At 48.4% G+C, this 24,294-nt stretch overlaps 1 protein-coding gene across 2 annotated transcripts in view; it reads left to right on the top strand.

Moving 5' to 3' along the window:
• The window catches only part of crim1 (cysteine rich transmembrane BMP regulator 1 (chordin-like)), a 217,651-nt gene that overhangs the window by 159,763 nt on the left and 33,594 nt on the right, over window positions 1-24,294 (top strand). For both annotated transcript variants that reach the window (XM_078229544.1, XM_078229543.1), the window contains exons 8-9: window positions 14,090-14,218; window positions 22,064-22,220. In XM_078229544.1, coding sequence (XP_078085670.1) covers window positions 14,090-14,218; window positions 22,064-22,220 — 286 coding nt within the window. The remainder of the gene's footprint in view (window positions 1-14,089; window positions 14,219-22,063; window positions 22,221-24,294) is intronic.

Genomic DNA, 24,294 nt, shown 5'->3' with positions numbered 1-24,294 from the left:
CCACAGCACCAGTCAACCTTCCCACGGCGACACTGGTTCCAGCCCTTTTGAGTTGCAACCCAGTCATCGTTTACAGGCTCCTTCTGCCCCCAGGGTTGATGCCCCCAAGGACGCAGTCAAAGTTTTGACAATGGACCAAACAACCACTTTCCTAACGGGAGAGAGAAAGAAAGAAAGAGAGAAAGAAAGAGAGAGAGAGAAAGAGAAAGAGGGAGAGAGAGATAGATAGATAGATAGATAAGATTGATTCATAGATAGATAGATAGATAAGATTGATTCATAGATAGATAGATAGAGAAGGTTGATTCATAGATAGATAAGATTGATTCATAGATAGATAGATAAGATTGATTCATAGATAGATAGATAAGTTTTTATAAATATATAAAAAGGAATAGAGTGGCTAGAGTGAATGTTGGACCCTTGGAGGACGAGAGGGGGGAGTTAATAGTGGGAAATGAGGATATGGCTGAGTCTTTAAATACGTTTTTTGTGTCGGTCTTCACGGTGGAGGACACAAATAGTTTGCCAAATATTAACGATAGAGGGTTGGCAGCAGGAGAAATACTTAATACGATTAATGTTACCAGAGAGGCAGTGCTGGGTAGACTAATGGGACTGAAGGTGGACAAGTCCCCGGGTCCAGATGGAATGCATCCCAGGGTATTGAAAGACATGTCAGAGGTCATAGTGGATGCGTTAGTGATTATTTATCAAAACTCGTTGCATTCTGGGGTAGTGCCGGTTGATTGGAAAACGGCTAATGTTACGCCGCTGTTTAAAAAAGGAAGGAGACAAAAGGCGGGTAATTATCGGCCGGTCAGCTTAACGTCTGTAGTAGGGAAAATGCTGGAATCCATTATTAAAGAGGAGATAGCAGGGCATCTGGATAGAAATGGTTCGATCAATCAGACGCAGCATGGATTCATGAGGGGAAAGTCGTGCTTGACGAACATGTTGGATTTTTATGAAGATGTGACGAGGGCGGTTGATGGAGGAGAACCGGTGGATGCGGTGTTTTTGGATTTCCAAAAGGCGTTTGATAAGGTGCCCCATAAAAGGCTGCTGAAGAAGATTAGGGCACACGGAGTTGGGGGTAGTGTGTTAAAGTGGATTGGGGACTGGCTATCCGACAGGAAGCAAAGAGTCGGAATAAATGGGTGTTTTTCCGGTTGGAGGAAGGTAACTAGTGGCGTGCCGCAGGGATCGGTACTCGGGCCGCAACTGTTTACCATTTATATAGATGATCTGGAGGAGGGGACGGAGTGTAGGGTAACGAAGTTTGCAGACGACACAAAGATAAGTGGAAAAGTGAATCGTGTGGAGGACGGAGAAGATCTGCAGAGAGATTTGGACAGGCTGAGTGAGTGGGCAAGGATATGGCAAATGGAGTATAACGTTGATAAATGCGAGGTTATACACTTTGGAGGAAATAATAACAAATGGGATTACTATCTCAATGGAAACAAATTAAAACATGCTACCGTGCAAAGGGACCTGGGGGTCCTTGTGCATGAGACGCAAAAGCCCAGTCTGCAGGTACAACAGGTGATCAAGAAGGCAAATGGGATGTTGGCCTATATTGCGAGGGGGATAGAATATAAAAGCAGGGATGTCTTGATGCACCTGTACAGGGCATTGGTGAGGCCGCAGCTGGAATACTGTGTGCAGTATTGGTCCCCTTATATGAGGAAGGATATATTGGCATTGGAGGGAGTGCAGAGAAGGTTCACCAGGTTGATACCGGAGATGAGGGGTTTGGATTATGAGGAGAGGCTGAGGAGATTGGGTTTGTACTCGTTGGAGTTTAGAAGGATGAGGGGGGATCTTATGGAGACTTATAAGATAATGCGGGGGCTGGATAGGGTGGAGGCGGAGAGATTCTTTCCACTTAGTAAGGAAGTTAAAACTAGAGGACACAGCCTCAAAATAAAGGGGGGTCGGTTTAAGACAGAGTTGAGGAGGAACTTCTTCTCCCAGAGGGTGGTGAATCTCTGGAATTCTCTGCCCACTGAGGTGGTGGAGGCTACCTCGCTGAATATGTTTAAAGCGCGGATGGATGGATTCCTGAGCGGTAAGGGAATTAAGGGTTATGGGGATCAGGCGGGTAAGTGGTACTGATCCACGTCAGATCAGCCATGATCTTATTGAATGGCGGGGCAGGCTCGAGGGGCTAGATGGCCTACTCCTGCTCCTATTTCTTATGTTCTTATGATTCATAGATAGATAGATAGAGAAGGTTGATTCATAGATAGATAGATAGATAGATAGATAGATAGATAGATAGATAGATAAGATTGATTCATAGATAGATAGATAAGATTGATTCATAGATAGATAGATAGATATGATTGATTCATAGATAGATAGATAGATAAGATTGATTCATAGATATACAGACCACGTGCAAGCAAGCTATGTTGGGATGGCAGTAGAGGCATTAAAGTTACTTCACCATTTCCTGAGGTAGGGATAAAAAAAGCTCGCCTGGAGATCCATGCCTGACCGAGGTCCAACAGGTGTTGGAAAGTGCACGTGTGGAGGTTAGGGTTAAGGCAGGCCTGTTACAGTGCACCTCCATTTAATAACCCCCTGGCCTTCACCAGTAGAATTGCTGATTGATGTGTGAACTTGGTGGGCACGGTGGCACAGTGGTTCGCACTGCTGCCTCACAGCGCTTGGAACCTGGGTTCGATTCCCGGCTTGGGTCACTGTCTGTGCGGAGTCTGCACGTTCTCCCTCGTGTCTGTGTGGGTTTCCTTCCTGTGCTCTGGTTTCCTCCCACAGTCCAAAAGACGTGCTGGTTAGGTGTATTGGCCGTGCTAAATTTTCCCTCAGTGTACCCAAACAGGTGCCGGAGTGTGGTGACTAGGGGATTTTCACAGTAACTTCATTGCGGTGTTAATGTAAGCCTGTTAATTTATTAATGAATAAACTTAAAACTTTAGAATGGACCCCTTGCTTTTGGAGAGGAGGGGATGAAAAAGATTGAGATGCAAAAAGGAACTATGAAGGATTCTGTAAGACAGGCAACTAAGAAACACGCACACACACGCAGTACACACACAGTACACACACACAGTGCACACACACACACAGTACACACACAGTGCGCACTCACACACACACTGAACACAGACACACACAGCGCACACACACACACAATACACATACACACACACAGTACACATGCACACACACAGTACACACACACATACACTCACACACATACAGAACACATACACACACACACAGTACACAAGGCAGACACACACAGTACAAGGCAGATGATGAATTGTGAGTGTTTCACCTCACCAAGCCCATAAAGTGACTGGTGCCTGGCTGGCTGGTGATGTCGCCCTGATTACTCCATCAGTCTTCAACTGAAAACCTGCCAGAAAATGTTCCCATTCTTAGAGGGATGCCTCCACCGCCACCAGCCCCAGCACTCAACTCCTTCCGGGTGCCGAGATCATAGATGTAGGTAGCACAGAAGGCCGACTCACTCTCTCTTGGCAAACTACAGCCAATCCCACATAGAAACTGGGATAGGTTAAGTTCTGAGCCATTCACAGTGTGTAGCAGAGGTTGCCACTGCTTTAAATATACCTCCAGTCTTCATTGGTAGGAGAAGCAAGTGTGGGCTGCCTCTCAAACCTGAGTGTGTTGTTAAACCCTCGGGCTGCTCATGTGAAATAGGACAGCAAGACTCAAAAACCCTTTCTGAATCTCCCACTTCCCCTTCCTGAATCTCCCACTTCCCCTTCCTGAATCTCCCACTTCCCCTTCCTGAATCTCCCACTTCCCCTTCCTGTATCTCCCACTTCCCCTTCCTGTACCCTCCCTCACGGTTTCCCTGTCCATCCCACCCCAACCTCGCTGGGGTTCTCAGTGACACAGCGGTTAGCACTGCTGCCTCACAGCGCCAGGGACCGGGGTTCGATTCCCGGCTTGAGTCACTGTCTGTGCAGAGTCTGCACGTTCTCCCCAATTCTGCGTGGGTTTCCTCCGGGTGCTCAAGTTTCCTCCCATAGTCATAGAATCCATAGAATCCCTACAGTGCAGAAGGAGGCCATTCAGCCCATCGAGTCTGCGCCGGTCACAATACCACCCAGGCCCAATTCCCATAACCCCACATATTTACCCTGCCACATTAGGGTCAACTTGTCACGGCCAATCAACCTAACCCGCACAACTTTGGACTGTGGGAGGAAATCGGAGCGCCCGGAGGAAACCCACGCAGACACGGGGAGAATGTGCAGACTCCACACAGACAGTGACCGAATTGAACCCGGGTCCCTGGCGCTGTGAGGCAGCAGTGCTAACCACTGAAAGACGCGCTGGTTAGGTGCATTGGCCATGCTAAATTCTCCCTCAGTGTACCCCAACAGGCGCCGGAGTGTGGCGACTGGGGGATTTTCACAGTAACTACGTTGCAGTGTTAATGTAAGCCTTACTTGTGACTAATAAATAAACTTTTAAACTTTACTTTTGCGTGCAGCAATCAAAGGGTGACATAGCTGGCATTGGGTGTTATTATGATTATATAATCTGAACACCTACGTCCGATGGATAAGTTGGTCATTTCTAAAACACTAACATTACGGAGAGGGTCGAAGCACAGATTAACGCATGAGGAAGTAACCCTTTGAGAGTGTCAAACTCAAGTTGAGATTTAGACGTCAACGCATATTGACTTTTGCTCCTTTTAACCACATCGTGTCGATGCTCAGTCTCACTTTAGCACACGGGCCTCCCCCCACCACTCCACCCCGCACACCCCGAGGGTCTGTATCTCATGTGGCTTCTCATTTTCAAAGCTAAGTGATAAAAAAAAACATGCCTAGCTCTGCACCTCCGGCTACGAGTGAGATTGGCTGCACCCGATGATTAATAGCTGGAATAAGCTGAACACTGGTGCATCCCTGTCGCACTCAGCAGCTGGTGCAGGAGCGCTACTGTGGAGCTGCAGGGGGAATTATCCAACACTGTGAAGTTGAGGCTTCGGCCTAAGGTTATTTTGACATTTCAGAACAATGCCTTTTGCAGATAGGCCGGGTGCGTGTATGGGGGTGGGGGGGCGGGGGGGGGTGGGAAGCTGCTTATCCATTCTCCAGCCTCTATGCCAACCCCCCCGCCCCAATCCCCCCAGTTAAGCTTCAAACTCAACACCTGCTTTTAGTTTCCATGGCAACTGTGAACAGCCTAGACTGCCTTTGACCTTGAACTGGAATCATCCACTAGCTGAAAACAATCGAGGCCAAGAGAGGTTTTTTTTCACACAATGCAAGGCTCTCCCTTGCCAAGGAATTTCAGATACCTGGGACTCTGCAGCCTGATTGGAGTGGTGCGGTGAATGCTCAGATATGTGAAGAAATGGAAAGAATGTCGCACATGAGAGGCAGAGAGGCTGATGGAATGTTTTCTCGGGACGGAATGGAAAGTTGTGCAAGAGAGTTTCAGTTGGCGTTTCGTTTTATTTTTTTTCCACTCTGCTGCCTGCAGTTGTATTTATATTTTACAACCCTCCCTCTTTCTCAACAGGCTCCGCACCCCCCCTACGGCCAAGAGGGCCAAGCGGTTCTCAATCCTCGGGTCCCTTTTTCAGCGCTGTTCTTAAGCCGTCACGAAAATTTGCGTTGCCTTTGGTTAGCGCCGCTGCCTGACAGCACAAGGGACCCGGGTTCGGATCCCCGGCTTGGGTCACTGTGCGGAGTCTGCACGTTCATCCCCCGTGTCTGCGTGGGTTTGCTCCGGGTGCTCCGGTTTCCTCCCACAGTCCGAAAGACGTGCCGGTTAGGTGCATTGGCCGTGCTAAATTCTCCCTCAGTGTACCCGAACACTGCCAGAGCGTGGCAACTCGGGCATTTCCACAGTAACTTAATTGCAGTGTTAATGTAAGCCTACTTGTGACCAATAAACAAAATAATAAACTTTTAAATCGATGTGTGTGAGAAGGTACACTAAAATTCCTCCCATGGAAAATTCACTTATTAATAATATGACTATTGGCTAGAACCCAACGTTGAACCATCATCCCCGGAGGAAACTAATTATCAACTCGTAGATAGGCCACATGTCCAGATGATGTTTTTGCTTCTGTGGAGTAGAGCCTGTAATGAAGATAATGCGTTATCAGTGTAGTCCATTTTAGGCTGCTCAAGGCCATTCTTAATTGATGCACCTCGCACCTTCTGTGTCTAGAATTCTAAAAGTTCCACCCTAAAGGCCAGTTGCCAATGAAATCAGTTGGCTCACCGCCTATCATGGCGCCAGCCTTGGGCCTAATTTTAACCCCATGTAAGTGAAAGGGTTTCGACATGTTAAAATCAGAAGAAAATGTGAAACGTTTGGAGACTTTTTCAAAATTTACAGAATAGCCCCTTTCCTATTGTGTCTGACTGATGGCCTCGTGCAGATTAGGGGTAAATGCAGCCCAAATTAAGCTACCATTTTTAAGAAATTGAAAAGTCAGAAGCCAGGAAGCGAGTATGGTCATCATAGAGTGTCACAGCACAGAAAAAGGCCATTCGCCCCATTGTTTCTGCAATGGCCGTCAAGCACCTATCTATTCTAATCCCATTTTCCAACACTTGGTCCGTAGCCTCGTGCTATGCTATGGCATTTCAAGGGCTCGTCTAAATGTTGTGAGGGTTCCCTCCTCTACCACCCTTCCTGGCAGTGAGTTCCAGATTCCCACCACCCTCTGGGTGAGACTGTCTTTCCTCAAATCCCCTCAAAATGCATTGACCCAAACAGGCGCCGGATTGTGGCGACTAGGGGAATTTCACAGTAACTTCATTGCAGTGTTAATGTAAGCCTTACTTGTGACTAATAAATAAACTTTTTTAAAAAACTTTTAAAAAAAATCTCCTGCCCCTCACCTTAAATCTGTGCCCCCTGATTATTGACCCCTCGACTAAGGGCCGTTTTGTCCAACCAGCTTAATCGCTGCGCGTGTCACGCACCGCTTGCCACCTCGCCCAAATACAATAGAAAACTCCTGCAGATGTTAGAAGTCAGAACTAAAAACAGAAAATGCTGCACAGGTGGGGAAGCATCCATGGAGAGAGAAATAGAGCTTACACTTCAAGTCAATGAGCTTGCATCAGAACCTTTATTTTCCCCAGTGGAGCAGGATCCAGTCTTCGGGGTGAGATGTTAAACTGAGGCCCCCATTTGTCCCATCAGGTGGGCAGATTTCATGGCGCTTTTTGAAAGTGAACAAAGGAGTTCTCCCAATATGCTGGCCGCAATTCATCTCTCAACAGGCATGGCGAAAGCAGTTATTCCATTGCTCATTGCCAGACCTGGCTCTTTTTTAAAATTCATTTGTGGGACATGGGCGTCGCTGGCTGGCCAGCATTTTTTTGCCCATCTCCAGTTACCCAAGAGTCAACCACATTGCTGTGGCTCTGGAGTCACATGTAGGCCAGACCGGGTAAGGACAGCAGATTTCCTTCCCTAAAGGACATCAGTGAACCAGATGGGTTATTCCAACAATTGATAATGGTTTCATGATCATCAGTAGATTTTTATTTCCAGATTTATTTTTTTTGACTGAATTCAAATTCCACCATCTGCCATGGTGGGATTCGAGCCCGGGTCCCCAGATCATGAACTGAGTTTCTGGATTAATAATCGAGCGACAATGCCACCAGGCCATCGCATTCCCAAAAGTGCACAGGTCGGCTGTTGCTTTTCCCTAGATGACATCCACTGTGGTTGTTCATTGGTAAATGAAGCACTTTGGGACGTTTTGCCATCCTGAAAGTCCTTTCGTAATCTCACCTGTACAGGTGGATTGATTAGAGACACCTCACTTGATCTGATTGCTTTCTACTGCAAACAACGGAGTTCCCCAACTGAATTAGAATAGATCATAGAATCCCAACAGTGCAGAAGGAAGCCATTCAGCCCATCGAGTCTGCGCCAACAACAATACCACCCAGGCCCTGTCTCCGTAACCCCACATATTTACCCTGCTAATCACCTGACACTAGGGTCAATTTAGCATGGCCAACCAACCTAAATGATGTGGAGATGCCGGTGTTGGACTGGGGTAAACACTAACAGTTTTAACAGGTTAAAGTCCAACAGGTTTATTTGGTAGCAAATACCATTAGCTTTCGGAGCGCTGCTCCTTTGTCAGATGGAGTGGAAATCTGCTCTCAAACAGGGCACAGAGACACAAAATCAAGTTACAGAATACTGATTAGATCTCTGATCTGTGTCTGTGACTGATTTGTGTCTCTGTGCCCTGTTTGAGAGCAGATTTCCACTCCATCTGACGAAGGAGCAGCGCTCCGAAAACTAATGGTATTTGCTACCAAATAAACCTGTTGGACTTTAACCTGGTGTTGTTAAAGCAATCAACCTAACCCAGGCATCTATGGACTGTGGGAGGAAACCGGAGCATCCAGAGGAAACAAACGCAGACATGGGGAGAACGTGCAAACTCCACACAGACAGTGACCCAAGGCCGGAATTGAACCTGTGTCCCTGGCGCTGTGAGGCAGCAGTGCTAACCACTGTGTCACCATGCCGCCCTTGCAGACAGAAGTTTGTACGACATTAGACCATACCTATATACGGCTGACAAATGGCCGGTTCTATGTGACTATGGAATTTACCCCGAGGGTGGATCTGGTTAAAACCAGCACAGATTTCGGATCCCTAATTTGACCCAATTTTGGGGTCCCTTAAACAGTTCAGTCTCCTGGTTGCCGGCTGAAGCCAGTTGATTCCAAACTTAGGCCACGGTGGAAGCAGTAGCTCTGAATTTAAAATAAAAATAGCACTTAAAATTCCATTATGGGCCTGCCAGAGATTAATTAAATGGCATTTTTCAATTGTAACCAGGTGCGCCATCAGTTACTTTGTTTTGCAAGATCCTTTTGTTAATTCTAAGCTAAAACTGTCGCGCTGCTGCCGAGCCAGAGCCGGCTGGTGATAAATGGGCTGTGCCTGTGACCTTTGACACTCTGGCCTCCACAAGTTTCAGTCCAGGAGACATTCCTTCCACGGTAAATAGCCATTGAGTTCAGTTTGAAATGTGAAATATGCTCCCTGCGCTGAGGGTTTTGGCAGGTTTACTTTACAGCACGGTCATGAAAAAGAAAGGATCAGGACAATTCAATCAATTTGTTTGGCTAAGTGGAGTGAAGTCCTGTTAATTTTTAAATCGGATTTGACTTGGATTCGTATCACTCTCGGAAGAGTTTGACACGATTCTAAAGGGCTCATGATGCCTCAGCTATTTGCGGTTTTCCCCTCCCTCCCCCCCCCCTCTGTGCAGAAGAAGCCCGGTGCTGTGTGCACGTTCTGAGTGTATTGTTGTAAGCTTTCACACTGCTGTCGTGCTGCACCTTTAATGTGGAGCAGGGTGGTGGTGCGGCACAGCTCATTCCCAGGGAGGTTTTGCAACATGCACTTTTTACATGCAGTGTTGCAGTCTTCAGCCACGGATAGTGATGGTGTGCGTTGGAAGGACTCAACCTATTTGGCCGCACTATGAACACACTTTCCTTGGCCATCAAGTTCTGGGGTGAGACACGAAAAAGTTTAACAACACCAGGTTAAAGTCCAACAGGTTTCTTTGGTAGCAAAAGCCACACAAGCTTTCTGAGCTCCAAGCCCCTTCTTCAGGTGAGTGGGAATTCTGAATTCCCACTCACCTGAAGAAGGGGCTTGGAGCTCCGAAAGCTTGTGTGGCTTTTGCTACCAAATAAACCTGTTGGACTTTAACCTGGTGTTGTTAAACTTCTTACTGTGTTCACCCCAGTCCAACGCCGGCATCTCCACATCGTGAGACACGAAGCCAGAGCTTCTTGTGTGCAGTTTTGGTGAACTTACCTGTGGAAGGATGTCCTTGCTGTAGAGGGAGTACAGCGAAGGTTTACCAGGCTGATTCCTGGGATGGCAGGTCTGTCATATGAGAGAGAGAGACTAAGTTGATTAGGATTATACTCACTGGAGTTTAGAAGAGTGAGAGGAGATCTCACAGAAACTTATCGAATTCTAACAGGGTTGGACAGGGTAGATTCGGAAAGAATGTTCCCGATGGTGGGGGAGTCCAGAACTAAGGGTCATAGTTTGAGGATAAGGGGTAAACCTTTTAGAACTGAGGTGAGGAGAAATTTCTTCACCCAGAGGGTGGTGAATGTGTGAAATTCACTATCACCGAATGTAGTTGAGGCCAAAACATTGTGTGATTTCAAGAAGAAATTAGATATAGCTCTAGGGGTTAAAGGGATCAAGGGGTATGGGGAGTAAGGGGGATCAGGATATTGAATTTGATGATCAGCCATGATAACGAATGGCAGAGCAGGCTCAAAGGGCCGAATGGCCTCCTCCTGCTTCTATTTCTATGTTTCTGGCTCAGAGGCAGGGGAGGCTACCCACTGCGCCACAAGACCTCCTTATGGGCTAGTGTGGAACTACCCTCTGCCCAGTCCAAGCTGGGAATTTAGCAAAACATATGAAGACATTTCTCATGAGGAGAGAATTTTTTGTTCTCATCTTTCCAGGCGGACCTCTGGTTGCAGAGGGGGTACACAGTTCAGAAATAAAGATTTGCATTTATATGGCATCCTTCGCAACCTCTGTACATTCCAAAATACTTAACAGCCAGTGAGGTACCTTGAAGTGCAGACATTGCTGTAATGTGGGAAACGTTGCAGCCAGTTTGTACACAGCAAGCTCCCACAAACAGCAACGTAACAATGACCAGACAGTCTGGCTTTTGGGTGATGTTGTTTTTGCCAAGGCATCTATTGCATGAATCGAGACTGAAAGACAAATGCCTCCATCAGTTCCGCGCCTCCTCAGTAATGCACCAGAGTGTCAGGCTAGACTTCTGTGATCGAGTCCTGGACCGGAGACTAGGATGCTATCAATTGAACCATGGCTAACACCTTAATAAGGTTCATAAAGTGAAAGCAACAAAGGCACTGTAAACTTACAAACGAGAGTAGGCCATTCAGCCCCTTGAGCCCTTCCACCATCCAATTAGATCATGACTGATCTGTATCTTAACAGCATCCAATGAATCACTGATATGTAAAAGTATCTTCTGTTGCTCTATTTCTCCGGTATTCATGCTATAACTGGATATAGCAAACCATGTCCCCTTCACTACACATAAATTAGTAGCTCCTTTCAAACCACTTAATTTTAGTTCATCCAGTTGTTTGTAGATATGACAACACATCTGCACCCTTGGTTAGAATCATTGAATCCCTACAGTGCAGAAGGAAGCCATTCGGCCCATTGAGTCTGCACCAACCACAATCCCACCCAGGCCCTATCCCCATAACCCCATGCATTTGCCCCAGCTAGTCCCCCTTGACACCAAGGGGCAATTTAGCGTGACCAATCCACCTAACCCACGCACCTTTGGACTGTGGGAGGAACCCGGAGCACCCGGAGGGAACCCACGCAGACACGGGGAGAACGTGCAGACTCCACACAGACAGTGACCCAAGCCAGGAATCGAACCCGGGTCCCTGGCGTTGTGGGGCAGCAGTGCTAACCACTGTGCCACTATGCTGCCCCATGGTTATTGAATTTGATTTGATTTATTATTGTCATAGAGGTTTACAGCATGGAAACAGGCCCTTCGGCCCAACTTGTCCATGCCGCCCTTTTTTTTAAAAACCCCGAAGCTAAAGACAATTGTCCGCATTTGGCCCATATCCCTCTATACCCATCATACCCATGTAACTATCTAAATGCTTTTTAAGAGACAAAATTGTACCCGCCTCTACTACTACATGTATCAGGATACAGTGCAAAGTATTGTTTCTTGCCTGCTCTGCAGACAAAACATACCGTTTATCGAGTACATAGGGGAGAAGGAAGGAGAGGGTGCAGAATATAGTGTTACAGTCACAGCTAGGTATAGGGTCCTAGCTATATGATTATTACGGGTGCCACCTGTGTTTATAAAGCTCCACAACATACAAGCGTGGCTCAAAGCCTGTCACACTCTGAATTCCTTATGGAGTGCAGGAGCTGTTGCTATTCAGCTAATGTATTCCCACTGTGTGTGGCGACATCCCACAAACAGCAGGGAAATCAGCGGTGAATCAGTGTAGTTTTTTTCATTATATTGATTGTCTTAACTTTCTTCATTAGTGAGCTTACAAAGTGAGTAACAGTAAGCTATTCGACTATAGCAGCATTGCAACTTAACCTAACCAACCTGCGCATGCGTAAGGCAATGCACTGCGATTGCGTTGGGCGTGTTGCATTAACGATCAGGCAGAGGGACCCTGCTTGACCCTGCTCCTCACCCCGGGTTCAACCACAGCACACCTCAGTCGAGGTCAAACTACCTCATCACAGACCAGGGATTAGCGTGGGCCTTCCCTGTTCGGTGTAGTGCGGCATACACAACCTGGTCTCCAGTTTCTAACTGAGCCCTTGGAGCGAACTCCACAAGGCTGAAATGCAAATACTCACCTCGTTCAGCAGAAAGCAGAACAGGAGATCATAACGATAGCCAAAATAGGAAGCTGGCAAAATCCAACAAGATCCCCCGCCCTATGATTCCCTGATTACCTCCATATGCACTCAGTTATCAGCTGCAGAAATGAGCAATATCCTGGGCCCTTGTAAATTGAAATATTTGATTATTTTTTTTATTCATTCGTGGGACATGGGCATCACTGGCTGGACATTTATTGCCCGTCCCTAGTTGTCCTTGGTCAGAGGGAATTTGCGAGTCAAACCACATTGCTGTGGCTCTGGAGTCACATGTAGGCCAGACCAGGTAAGGGCGGCAGATTTCCTTCCCTAAAGGACATCAGTGAACCAGATGGGTTTTTCCCGATAATCGACAATGGTTTCATGGCCATCAGTAGATTCTCAATTCCCATGCTAAATTCTCAATGGCCGTGCTAAAATTGTCCATTGGTGTCAGGGGGATTAGCAGGGTAAATATATGGGGTTACAGGGAAAGGGCCTGGGTGGGATTGTTGTCGTTGAAGGCTCGATGGGCCAAATGGCCTCCTTCTGCACTGCAGGATTCTATAATCACTGGGTGCACAAAATATAATAACTAGGACACACTATGAAAGGAGCCCAACAAATGACACATCTTTAGTAGAATGTTGCCCTGTTAGCTGAGGCACAAGTTAAGTTCAATTAAAATCTTTTTTAAACTGGCACTGAAACACACAGCTTTATCACCTAGAGACATCTCGGAGTACCTCACACAATTAATTAGTTTTGAAGGGCAGTGATTGTTGCAAGCAAATGCAAAAGTATTCTGCTCCCGATATAGCCCATAAACAGGCAGAGAGATGATTGAACCATCCATCTTACCTCCTGGGTGGCGGTTGAGGCAGCATTGTTGATCAGGATTTTGAGAATTGTCCAAGCTCTTCAAATAGAACTGCGGAGAATCTTTAAAACCCATTGGAACAAGCAAACAGCAACCTCACCCGCAATGCTAAATTGTCCCTTCGTGTCAGGAGGATTCGCAGGGTAGATACGTGGGGTTACAGGGATAGGGCATGGGTGGGATTAATACCAGTGCATGCTCAATGGGCTGAATGGCCTCCTTCTGCACTGTGGAGATTCATAGAATCGCTACAATGCAGAAGGAGGCCATTCGGCCCATCCAGCCGACACTGACAACAATCCCACCTAGGCCTTATCCCTGTAACCCCACATATTTACTCCACTAATCCCTGTAACATACGCAGCCTGGGATACCAAGGGGTAATTTAGCATGGCCATTGTGCCTAACCCGCACATCTTTGGACTGTGGCAGGAAACAGGAGCACCCGGAGGAAACCCACGTGGACACAGGGAGAACGCGCAAACTCCACACAGACAGTGACCCAAGTCGGGAATCGAACCCAGGTCCCTGGATCCATGAGGCAGCGGTGCTGACCACTGTACTACCGTGCCGCCTTATAGTATTCCATGATCCTATAGCTCTCTGATCCCTGAGTGTGAGCTCTCAGCCCAGCTAGCTATCAAAGAAAGGGAGAATCATGTAGACAAACTTTTCTAACATCTCTCTCTCTCTCTCATTCTACGTTAAATATATTTAAATATATCTGCCTTTCCTCCACAGAGCCAACATACATTACCATTGGGCCTCCAATATGTGAGCTACTAATAAACTGTACCCTGACAGAGAGAGACTGTATCTATGGCTTCAAGCTGGACCACAGTGGATGCCGCACATGTCAATGCAAAACCAGTGAGTACTGCCTTCAACATTCTGCTCAACATCTGTCAGCTGTTTGAGAGGCTCCAGTTGGTAGCTGTGTGTGTGTGCGTGTGTGTGTGCGTGTATGTGTGCCACAGATAGCAACAAGGATTGGATCAGTCTGCATTGCCACCTGAATCTACTGAAGGGGGTTTATAAATAGGACTTCCCCGCTGTGTGATATGATAAATATCTCCAGAAGTGAGGCCGATGCAAATGATCCACAAGTGGGTTATGGCAGCCACACAAGTGGAAATATTTATCGCAGTGTGCTCTTACCCATGACACATCCACTTTATTACATTTTTGGTCGTGTGGTTCCAGACTGAGGGAAAAGATGCTTTTTTTTTAGAAAAAGCAACACAATCGCACCTCGTTCTGCAGTGACACTTCATTGCTGTGGTCCCGTGCTGCAAAAATACTTCTTCTTTTTCCATTTTCTGCTGGTGTTTCTTCACGTAATCTCGTTGAGTGGGGCTGCAGAGTGTGGTGATATCGTACTTGGCGCTTTGTTCCATGTATTTATGCTTTAAAGGTGAAAAATGGGACGGCACTGTGGTTAGCACTGCTGCCTCACAGCCCCAGGGACCCGGGTTCGATTCCCGGCTTGGGTCACCGTCAGTCCGGAGTCTGCACATTCTCCTCATGTCTGCGTGGGTTTCCTCTGGGAGCTCCTGTTTCCTCCCACAGTCCAAAGATGTGCGGGTTAGGTGCATTGGCCATGCTAAATTGCCCCTTAGTGTCCCGGGATGCGTAGGTTAGAGGGATTAACGGGGTAAATATGTGGGGTTATGGGGATAGGGCCTAAGTGGGATTGTTGTCAGTGCAGACTCGATGGGCCGAATGGTCTCCTTCTGCACTGTAGGGATTCTATGATGATTCTATGATTAAAAGCCGAATCCCTTAGTCTTGCTGCATCGGTGAAGCCACTGACTGGAGACATTCCTGGGTGCCCTGGAGCAGCTGTGTTTGCATTCCTGACCTCTGATGTGCCCTCTGATACTGGGCAGCTTTGGCAACACTCTCAGGCTGGTTTTCATGCTGAAAAAATCATGCATTTTTGAAGTTTCTTGCACAACCCCAGGACAGTTTGCAGCCAATTGGGTTTTCTTTTTTAAAAGTGTACTCACTTTTGGGGGGGAGGCGGGGGGGGGCCTCCTGTTAGAGTCATAAAGCCTGTTAGAGTCATATGGGCACGGTGGCGCAGTGGTTAGCACTGCTGCCTCACGCTGCCAGGGACCCGGGTTCGATTCCCGGTTTGGGTCACTGTCTGTGTGGAGTCTGCACATTCTCCCCGTGTCTGCGTGGGTTTCCTCCGGGTGCTCCAGTTTCCTCCCACTGTCTGAAAGATATGCTGGTTAGGTGCATTGACCCGAACAGGCGCCGGACTGTGGCAACTGGGGGAGTTTCACAGTAACTTAATTGCAGTGTTAATGTAAGCCTTACTTGTGGCTAATAAATAAACTTTAAACTTAAGAGATATACAGCACAGAAACAGGCCCTTCGGCCCAACTTGTCCATGCCGATCAGGTTTCCTAAACTGAACTAGTCCCATTTGCCTGCGTTTGACCCATATCCCTCTAAATCTTTCCTGTCCGTGTACAGTCCAAATATCTTGCAGTAATAGGGACCAGATCTCTGGACCAGAAGCTCCAGGTTCAAGCCCCACTCCAGGACTTGATGGCCATAGAGGGAGTGTTCAAAACGTGGCCAAACAGTTCGATTATCAACCTTTTCAGATAAATCTCTCCAATACGCGAGGCAGGCGGTAAGAGCAGGAGAGTTTCCTGGTCAGCCATACTCTAGGGGGCGACGGCAAACCATGCCGAAGACAAATCCAATGGGAGTCCATGGTCGCCAACATCCTCTTAGGGTATGGTACCTGAAGGCGGAGGAGTCACTATTATGGTGGCTTTCCACTGTGCAGTGGGGCCTCTCTGGGGACCTCTGCTGTTAGGCCAAACCCCTAAAGCCAATCAGGGAGGAGGAGTTCATTTAAAGGTAACTCTGCCAGCGAGAAACCTGAAGTTTCAAAGGAATGCTTCCAGTACCAATAGGATGTGGAGGCTTTGGAGAGAGTACAGAAAAGGTTGCCTGGTATTAACTATGAGGTGAGGTTGAATAAACAGGGATTGTTCTCTGTGGAAAGGTAGAGGCTGAGGGGCAACCTGATAGAAGTTTATAAAATTATATGGGGTATAGATAGGGTGAACAGTTGGAAGCTTTTTCCCAGGGCAGAAATGACAATTACAAGGGGGCATAAGTTCAAGATAAAGGGGGAAAGGTTCAGTGGAGATGTGCGGGGGAAGTTTTTTTACACAGAGGGTGGTGGGGGCCTGGAATGCACTGCCAAGTGAGGTGGTTGAGGCAGACACATTTAAGACTTATCTGGATAGAAACATGAACAGACGGGGAATAGAGGAATCTAAGCGGTTGGTCTAGATAGGACAACGTGATCGGCGCAGGCTTGGAGGGCCGAAGAGCCTGCTCCTATGCTGTACTGTTCTTTATTCTTTGTTGTTCTACCAGAGTTCAATGATTAATAGGGAAGCAAAGCCTCAGAAGTAGCAGTTTCAGTAAAAACCCGGGATTCTGAAATGACTTAGTGATTTATCCAGTCAATAGCTGACTCACCTGAAACCATGAAGCTCCCAGGTCTGTCCCCCGGTTTACATTGCGTTGCAACCTCAATAGCAGCAAGTGGTGCTGCATCTGGTCTTAGAGTCTCAGTGCTACGGAGGGGAGGATAGGACCAGACTGCTGCTGAAAGTTATAGAGCAGTCCCAGAAAACACCTGGCTAAAGAGGCAATTGAGTTCGACCCAGGGTGCTTCACCCACACGGTCAAATAGTCTGTTGGCACAGAAAGGATGATCACAGGACAAATACCCGAAGGCCTCCCAACATAGAACCACACCATGGCGGTTAGCACTGCTGCCAGGGACCCGGGTTCAATTCCAGCCTCGGGTGACTGCTTGGGGTTTGCATGCTCTTTCCCATGTCTGCGTGGGTTTCCTCTGGGTGCTCCAGTTTCCTCCCACGGTCCAAAGATGTGCGGGTTAGGCGGATTGGCCATGCTAAATTGCCCCTCAGTGTCAGGGGGATTTGCAGGGTAAATATGTGGGGTTACGGGGTTAGGGCCTGGGTGGGATTGTTGTCGGGTACAGGCTCGACAGGCTGAAGGGACCTCCTTCTGTACTGTTGGGATTTTACGATTCTAAGCGAGAACTGTAAACTTAGGCTTCCTTTGCTATGTTTAATCCCACTTTCCTTCCTCTGAATGAGGAACACAGGCTGTACTGCGGGCTGCATATTACCCAGAGCCGGAATATTTTTGTTCAACAAGCAGGCTTCAAAGGCCCAATAAAAATTCCACTTGCCACATTGTTATGGAAAAAGTGTATTCTCACCCAGCATTTTGTTAATTAACCTGCTGGTTGGTCATTAAAAGCTGCGTCATTAACATTCAGGTCAGAGGCTACAATTAAATGATCAAAGGTGTGTTATGTTTTCTTTTTTTAAAAAAACCCTTTTGCATGTTTAACATAATTGCCTGCCTGTTGAGACTGTATGGCACTGTTAAAGGGGTATTATTTTCCCTAAAGAGATTATACACTGTTGAAGGTAAGGGGGCCACATCCCACAGTCTCGAGATATCAGAGAGGTTCAAAGGGAGGAGGAAGGTAAATCAACGTGTCATCATTCAGTGAAAGGGACGGGGCAAAGCTTGGACGAGCTTTCTTCAAAGTTTATTTATTAGTGTCACAAAGTAGGCTTACATTAACACTGCAATGAAGTTACTGTGAAAATCCCCTAGTCGCCACACTCCGGTGCCTGTTCGGGTTACACTGAGGGAGAACTTAGCACGGCCAGTGCACCTAACCAGCTCATCTTTGAACTGTGGGAGGAAACCGGAGCACCCGGAGGAAACCCACGCAGACACGGGGAGAATGTGCAAACTCCACACAGACAGTGACCCAAGCTGGGAATCAAATCCAGGTCCCTGGCGCTGTGAGGCAGCAGTGCTAACCACTGTGTCACCATGCCACTCCATCCTCAGATGGGTGTTGCCCATACCAAGTCCTGGGAAGGTGATGGTTAAACTTCTCTGTGACCCCCCGCAGTACTTGTGATGACGCTGGCCTGAACCTTATGCCACACTCCACAACGCCCCCCACCCCCCCACTCCTCCCCCCACGGGTTTTGATGCCACACTGGAGTGGGGAGGTGGGAGGATGTGAATTGCAATGTTTCCCTCCGGCATCCCACCTCCCCATCCCCACGCCTGGTACGGAGGGGCGGGCAGGGATTCGGACAGGAAGCCCAACCTTGCCTCAATTAAGGTCCTTCAGCAGCCACTTAAAGCGCCTTTTCCCTCTGGCGGGCACCAGATTGATCAGGGTGGGAAATAGAAAAATAACCAATCCCAAAGCCTGTGTGGGAAGGTGAGGGTGAGGCTCCATCAAAAGATTGCTTTTGACTGGGGCCAGCCCTCCCTTCAAGGACTGGACACCTCAGGGCTTCCCTCCCACCCTGGCCTATCCACGGATCACCCAATCAACCCCCTCGCAGACCCCCACCATCTGAAAAGCTCAGGCCGCTGTTTGCCATGATCATGTTAGATAGGGAATTCTGGTGTGGGTAACCCAGAGGGGAACCTCCAGGTGATGGTGTCCCCATCGAGTTGCTGCTCTTGCCATTCCCTATGGTAGAAGATGTATGGTTGTTGGTGAAGTGTGTCCTTTATATCATACATACTGCAGCCAAAGGATTATTCTGCAGAAAATCAGCCAGAATTGGAAACCATACCAAGTCCTGGAAAGGTTGACGGTTAAACTTCTCTGTGACCCCCTGCAGTACTTGTGATGACGTTGGCCTGAACCTTATGCCACACTCCCCCTCCCGTGGGTTTTGATGCCACATTGGGGGGGGGGGGGGGGCGGGGGGGTGGGAGGATGTGAATTGCAAGGTTCCCCTCCGGCATCCCACCTCCCCACTCAGGAGGTTTCCCACTCAGCAGCGCAAACCGCTGCGTCCTTTTATCTTTGTTTTATTTATTCCTGGGCCGTGAGCATCACTGGCAAGGCCAACATTTACTGCCCATTCCCAATTGCCCTTGAGGGAGTGATGATGAGCTGCCTTCTTGAATCACCGCGGGGTCGGTGTATTGCGGATGCACCCACAATGCCGTCAGGGAGGGAGTTCCAGGACTTTGACTCCCAAGCTAATGAAGGAAATGTGTTGTAGTTCCAAGCGGGGTTAGTGTGGGATTTGGAGTGGGTGGTGTTCCCACGCACCTACAGCTCCTTCCTCCCAGGTGGTAGATGTCGGGGTCCAGGCTGGAACAGTACATCACTGGGTCGACAAGGTGTAGCACAAAGTGGAGGCTCCGCTATTTTCAACATTAATGGTGTCATTTGTTCGGGACAGGTGTTAACACACTCTGCTGAGACTTTCCTTCAATAATTCAGGGAAAGGGTCGGAGAAAGTCATTTCGCTGGCCTTTTGCAATCCACTTAAGAAATTAAGCTGAGGTCCCACCAGCCTGATTGGGCTTAGAAGGTCCCATGTTACTAATTAATAAAGAGTAATCAGTTCTCCCTGCGTTTAACCAACAATTTTTCCTCGCCCATGACCACTCATATCGAGAATCTGGGAGCATACGGATTACTGTTTGCGGGACTTTGTGATTCATAGTTGTCTGCGAATGTTGCCTACAAAATAGGAGTAATTTATTTTGAAAGTTACAAATTGTCTGTGATCATAGAATCCCGACAGCACAGAAGGAGGCCATTCAGTCCATCGAGCCTTCACCAAAGACAATCCCACCCAGGCCCTATCCCCGTAACCCCACGTATTTACCCTGCTATTCCCCTGACACGAAGAGGCAATTTAGCATGGCCAATCAACCTAACCCGCACATCTTTGGACTGTGGGAGGAAACCTACGCAGACATAGGGAGAACGAGCAAACTCCACACAGTCACCCAAGGCCGGAATTGAACCCGGGTCCCTGGCAACTGTGAGGCAGCAGTGCTAACCAGTGTGCCACAATGCCGCCACCGTGATGTGCTTAAGGACGTCCTGAGGACGTAAAAGATGTCCTGAAATTGTAAAATTATTTCCTTTTTTAAGTTTGGGGTCACAGGAAACAGATGCCAGTTGTTTACCCACCCACTTAGGTGATAAAGACCTTCACTCAAGGAGCAGGCACCTCCGGACCCTCCTACCCTCCTGGCCCATCCACCAATAACACAATCAACCCCACACGAACTCCACCACCACCACCGCCCCCCCCCCCCCCCCCACCCCCCCCACTGACTCCCCGGATGTTGAGGGTCAGGTGACAGTGCGTGTAGGAGGAACATCCAAACCAAGGGATAGGACAACACTTCATCTGAATAAAGGTGGACACCAGTCTGAGTTTTACGTCACCCTCAAGATCCAATTTCTTTCAAGTTATTCTACCAAAAGGCAGAGAACATTCCGACAGTATAACTGGGTTTAACAGGCTAAATTCCCGGGGAGGGGGCAGAATTTTGCACTTTGAGTCAGAACCTCAATACCTGGACCAAATGGATGTCACAACTCTGCGCTGCGTAGGGGAACAGTCACCCACAGTGATTTTCCCCCAAAGTGGTCAGTTAGAGGTCAGGGGGCGGGCTCACTGACCAATGGAGTGTGCTGGGTGGGCTTGCAAAGCTGGAGCCCCAGCGGGCGACTCTGCGGTTCTGAACAAGTAGCAAGTTGGAGTGGGCAGCTGACAGTGGCTGGCACGGTGGCACAGTGGGTTAGCATGGTGGCACAGTGGGTTAGCGCTGCTGCCTCTCAGTGCCAGGGACCCGCGTTCAATTCCAGCCTCGGGTGGAGTCTGTCTGTGTGGAGTTTGCACGTTCTCCCCGTGTCTGCGTGGGTTTCCTCCGGGTGCTCCGGTTTCCTCCCACAGTCCAAAGATGTGTGGGTTAGGTTGATTGGCCATGCTGAATTGTCCCTTAGTGTCAGGGGGAATTAGCAGGGTAAATACATGGGGTCACAGGGATAGGGCCTGGATGGAATTGTTGTCACAGTAAGAGTTTTAACAACACCAGGTTAAAGTCCAACAGGTTTATTTGGTAGCAAATGCCATTCGCTTTCGGAGCGCTGCGCCTTCGTCAGATGGAGTGGAAATCTGCTCTCAAACAGGGCACAGAGACACAAAATCAGGTTACAGAATACTGATTAGAATGCGAATCTCTACAGCCAACCAGGTCTTAAAGATACAGACAATGTGAGTGGAGGGAGCATTAAGCACAGGTTAAAGAGATGTGTATTGTCTCCAGACAGGACAGCCAGTGAGATTCTGCAAGTCCAGGAGGCAAGCTGTGGGGGTTACTGATAGTGTGACATAAACCCAACATCCCGGTTTAGGCCGTCCTCATGTGTGCGGAACTTGGCTATCAGTTTCTGCTCAGCGACTCTGCGCTGTCGTGTAGGCTGCCTTGGAGAACGCTTATCCGAAGATCCGAGCAGGCTCAATGGGCCAAATGGCCTCCTTCTGCACTGTAGGGATTCTATGAATAGGCTTTTAAGGACCTTTAATTGGCTACCCACTGCTTGCGGGCAGGAATACCTGCTGCCCTCATCCCCGTGCCCCTCTCATTCTGACTCCAGGTCAATGGTCCTGGGGCGCAGTAGCATAAATTCACCAATTGGCGCTACGAATTTTCACATTCGCTCAACCTCTCAGCTAAACATCCTGCTTCAGGAGTCCTCTAAATACACGAGAGCCACGACACAAACCTGTCTTGTTTCCTCTTCTTGACAATGCTCAGTTTAATGCGGTTTTGTCTTCTTTACAGGAGAAGAGCTGTGTACCGGCCTCATATCGGGCTGCGGTTTGGACTGTCCCTTCGGCCTGCAGACCGATGCACACGGCTGCGAGATCTGCCAGTGCCGTGCACGACCAAAGAAATGCAAACCGGTGGTTTGCGACAAGTACTGTCCCTTTGGATACATGTACGTACAGGTGTTTACATACCGATGTCAACTCGCATTTACCAATAACGCAGCATGTGCCTTAATCGGGGTAACTTTCAACTCTGGCAGGGGACCGTAAACACAGTAAGAGTTTTAACAACAACCAGGTTAAAGTCCAACAGGTTTATTTGGTAGCAAACGCCATTAGCTTTCGGAGCGCTGCTCCTTCGTCAGATGGAGTGGATATCTGCTCCCAAACAGGGCATATCCTGAGAGCAGATATCCACTCCATCTGACGAAGGAGCAGCGCTCCGAAAGCTAATGGCATTTGCTACCAAATAAACCTGTTGGACTTTAACCTGGTTGTTGTTAAAACTCTTAACAGGGGACCGTAAAGCCAGTGGCATCCGATCGGCCGCATATCATACGCCGCACCCTTGAGATTTTCACACACTTGTCCCCAATTCGCAATGGGTCACAAATTAAGGGTGACGCTTGCTTGTTTCAGTTTGTGAAACTGTGGACGGGGCGCTGAATCTGAAACCACATCCCATCAGTTCGCAACCTTGCCCACACTTAACACACCTTAAGGATCCTCCACCATTCCCCCCCCCCCGCCGCCCCCCATTTGCCTTTCCACAGCACCGAAGACTCGGGCTGATTTACATCCATAAAATCCAGTAAGTGCTGGGTGCCTGCCATAACACAGATCACACTTGGAAGAGTAAGTCACACTCACTCCAAATTGGTTCATTTTCATTAAACAGCAATAAATCAGACTAAACAGATGGATATATATATATATATATGTATATATATCTTTAACAAAAAGTCATTTCTTCCTGGCTTCTCCCAGCTGCCAAACTACAAACTTGCTTCAGCAATTCATCTCAGACTGTGTTTACAGTAATTGGACCTGGTGGCCTCACAAAGACAATTACACAGAATTCCACCCTCGCACAGTAGGGAAGGACGTTATGCATTCCAGGCTATAATGCTTATAAAGTAGTGTGTGCTGACTTGGGGGGCAGAATTCAATGCTCTTTCCCCTAGAGAGGATTCTGTTGGGGGAGGGGGCATTGGATTGGCTGGGAGGGTGGCACGTGGGTACCCACCCCGCTGCCTTCCCCCTGCCTCTTCCCTGATTAAGTCTGAGGTGGGAAGACTCATGACCACCTTGCCTCCCTGCTGTCCATTAAAGCCCTTAAAAGGGCAATTAATACCCACTCAAGGCTCTCACTTTGCCACTGCTTGACATTCCCTCCCCCATTGGCGGGCGGGGGCTCCCCCTCTGGGAGATCCAGGATTAACTATCGGGGCAGCACAGTGGCACAGTGGTTAGCACTGCTGCCTCACAGCGCCAGGGATCCGGGTTCGATTCCCGGCTTGGGTCACTGTCTGCGTGGAGTTTGTACGTTCTCCCCGTGTCTGCGTGGGTTTCCTCCGGGTGCTCCGGTTTCCTCCCACAGTCCGAAGATGTGCGGGTTAGGTTGATTGGCCATGCTGAATTGCCCGTCAGTGTCAGGAGGATTAGCAGGGTCAATGTGTAGGGTTACAGGAATAGGGCCTGGGTGAGATTGCGGTCAGTACAGACTCGATGGGCCGAATGGCCTCCTTCTGTAGTGCAGGGATTCTACAATGTGGCCTTTTCCTGTAACTTTCTGTGGTATGATTGCGTCACCATTGTAGCATCGTTCACTCACACTGTGGTGTCGCAAAGGGAAGCCCAAAATCCAAACCCTGTCGGAGTTGCTTGAAGGCTTCTGGGGTGCGGTGGGTCCCTTGTTCAAAGGCGCTCAGTGCTTGATTGAGGGATCCAACATCAGGAAATAGAGGAAGGCCCACTGAGAGCATCCCATCAGTTACCTAGCAACAAGAGCTATCGGCCTCTGATTAGCCCTTGATCCCGGGGAAGGCCTGCCGCTGACAAGTGGCTCTGAATCCGCTCAAAATGAGGGGACACGGAGGGGACAGCTTTCTCTCTCCAGCCGCCAGGCGAGACTCCTGTTGCCTGCATGAAATTCTGCCCAGTTTACTTCGTCAACAATATCGCCCAACTTCACACCTGTCCCTGCTCAGCTGCTGCTGAAAGCCTCGCTCCTGCCTTCTCTAG

Source organism: Mustelus asterias, chromosome 15 (assembly GCF_964213995.1).
Source record: "Mustelus asterias chromosome 15, sMusAst1.hap1.1, whole genome shotgun sequence".
Lineage (NCBI taxonomy): Eukaryota > Metazoa > Chordata > Chondrichthyes > Carcharhiniformes > Triakidae > Mustelus > Mustelus asterias.
The sequence above is the reverse complement of the archived record's forward strand: the minus strand, read 5'-3'. Positions and strand labels throughout refer to the sequence as shown.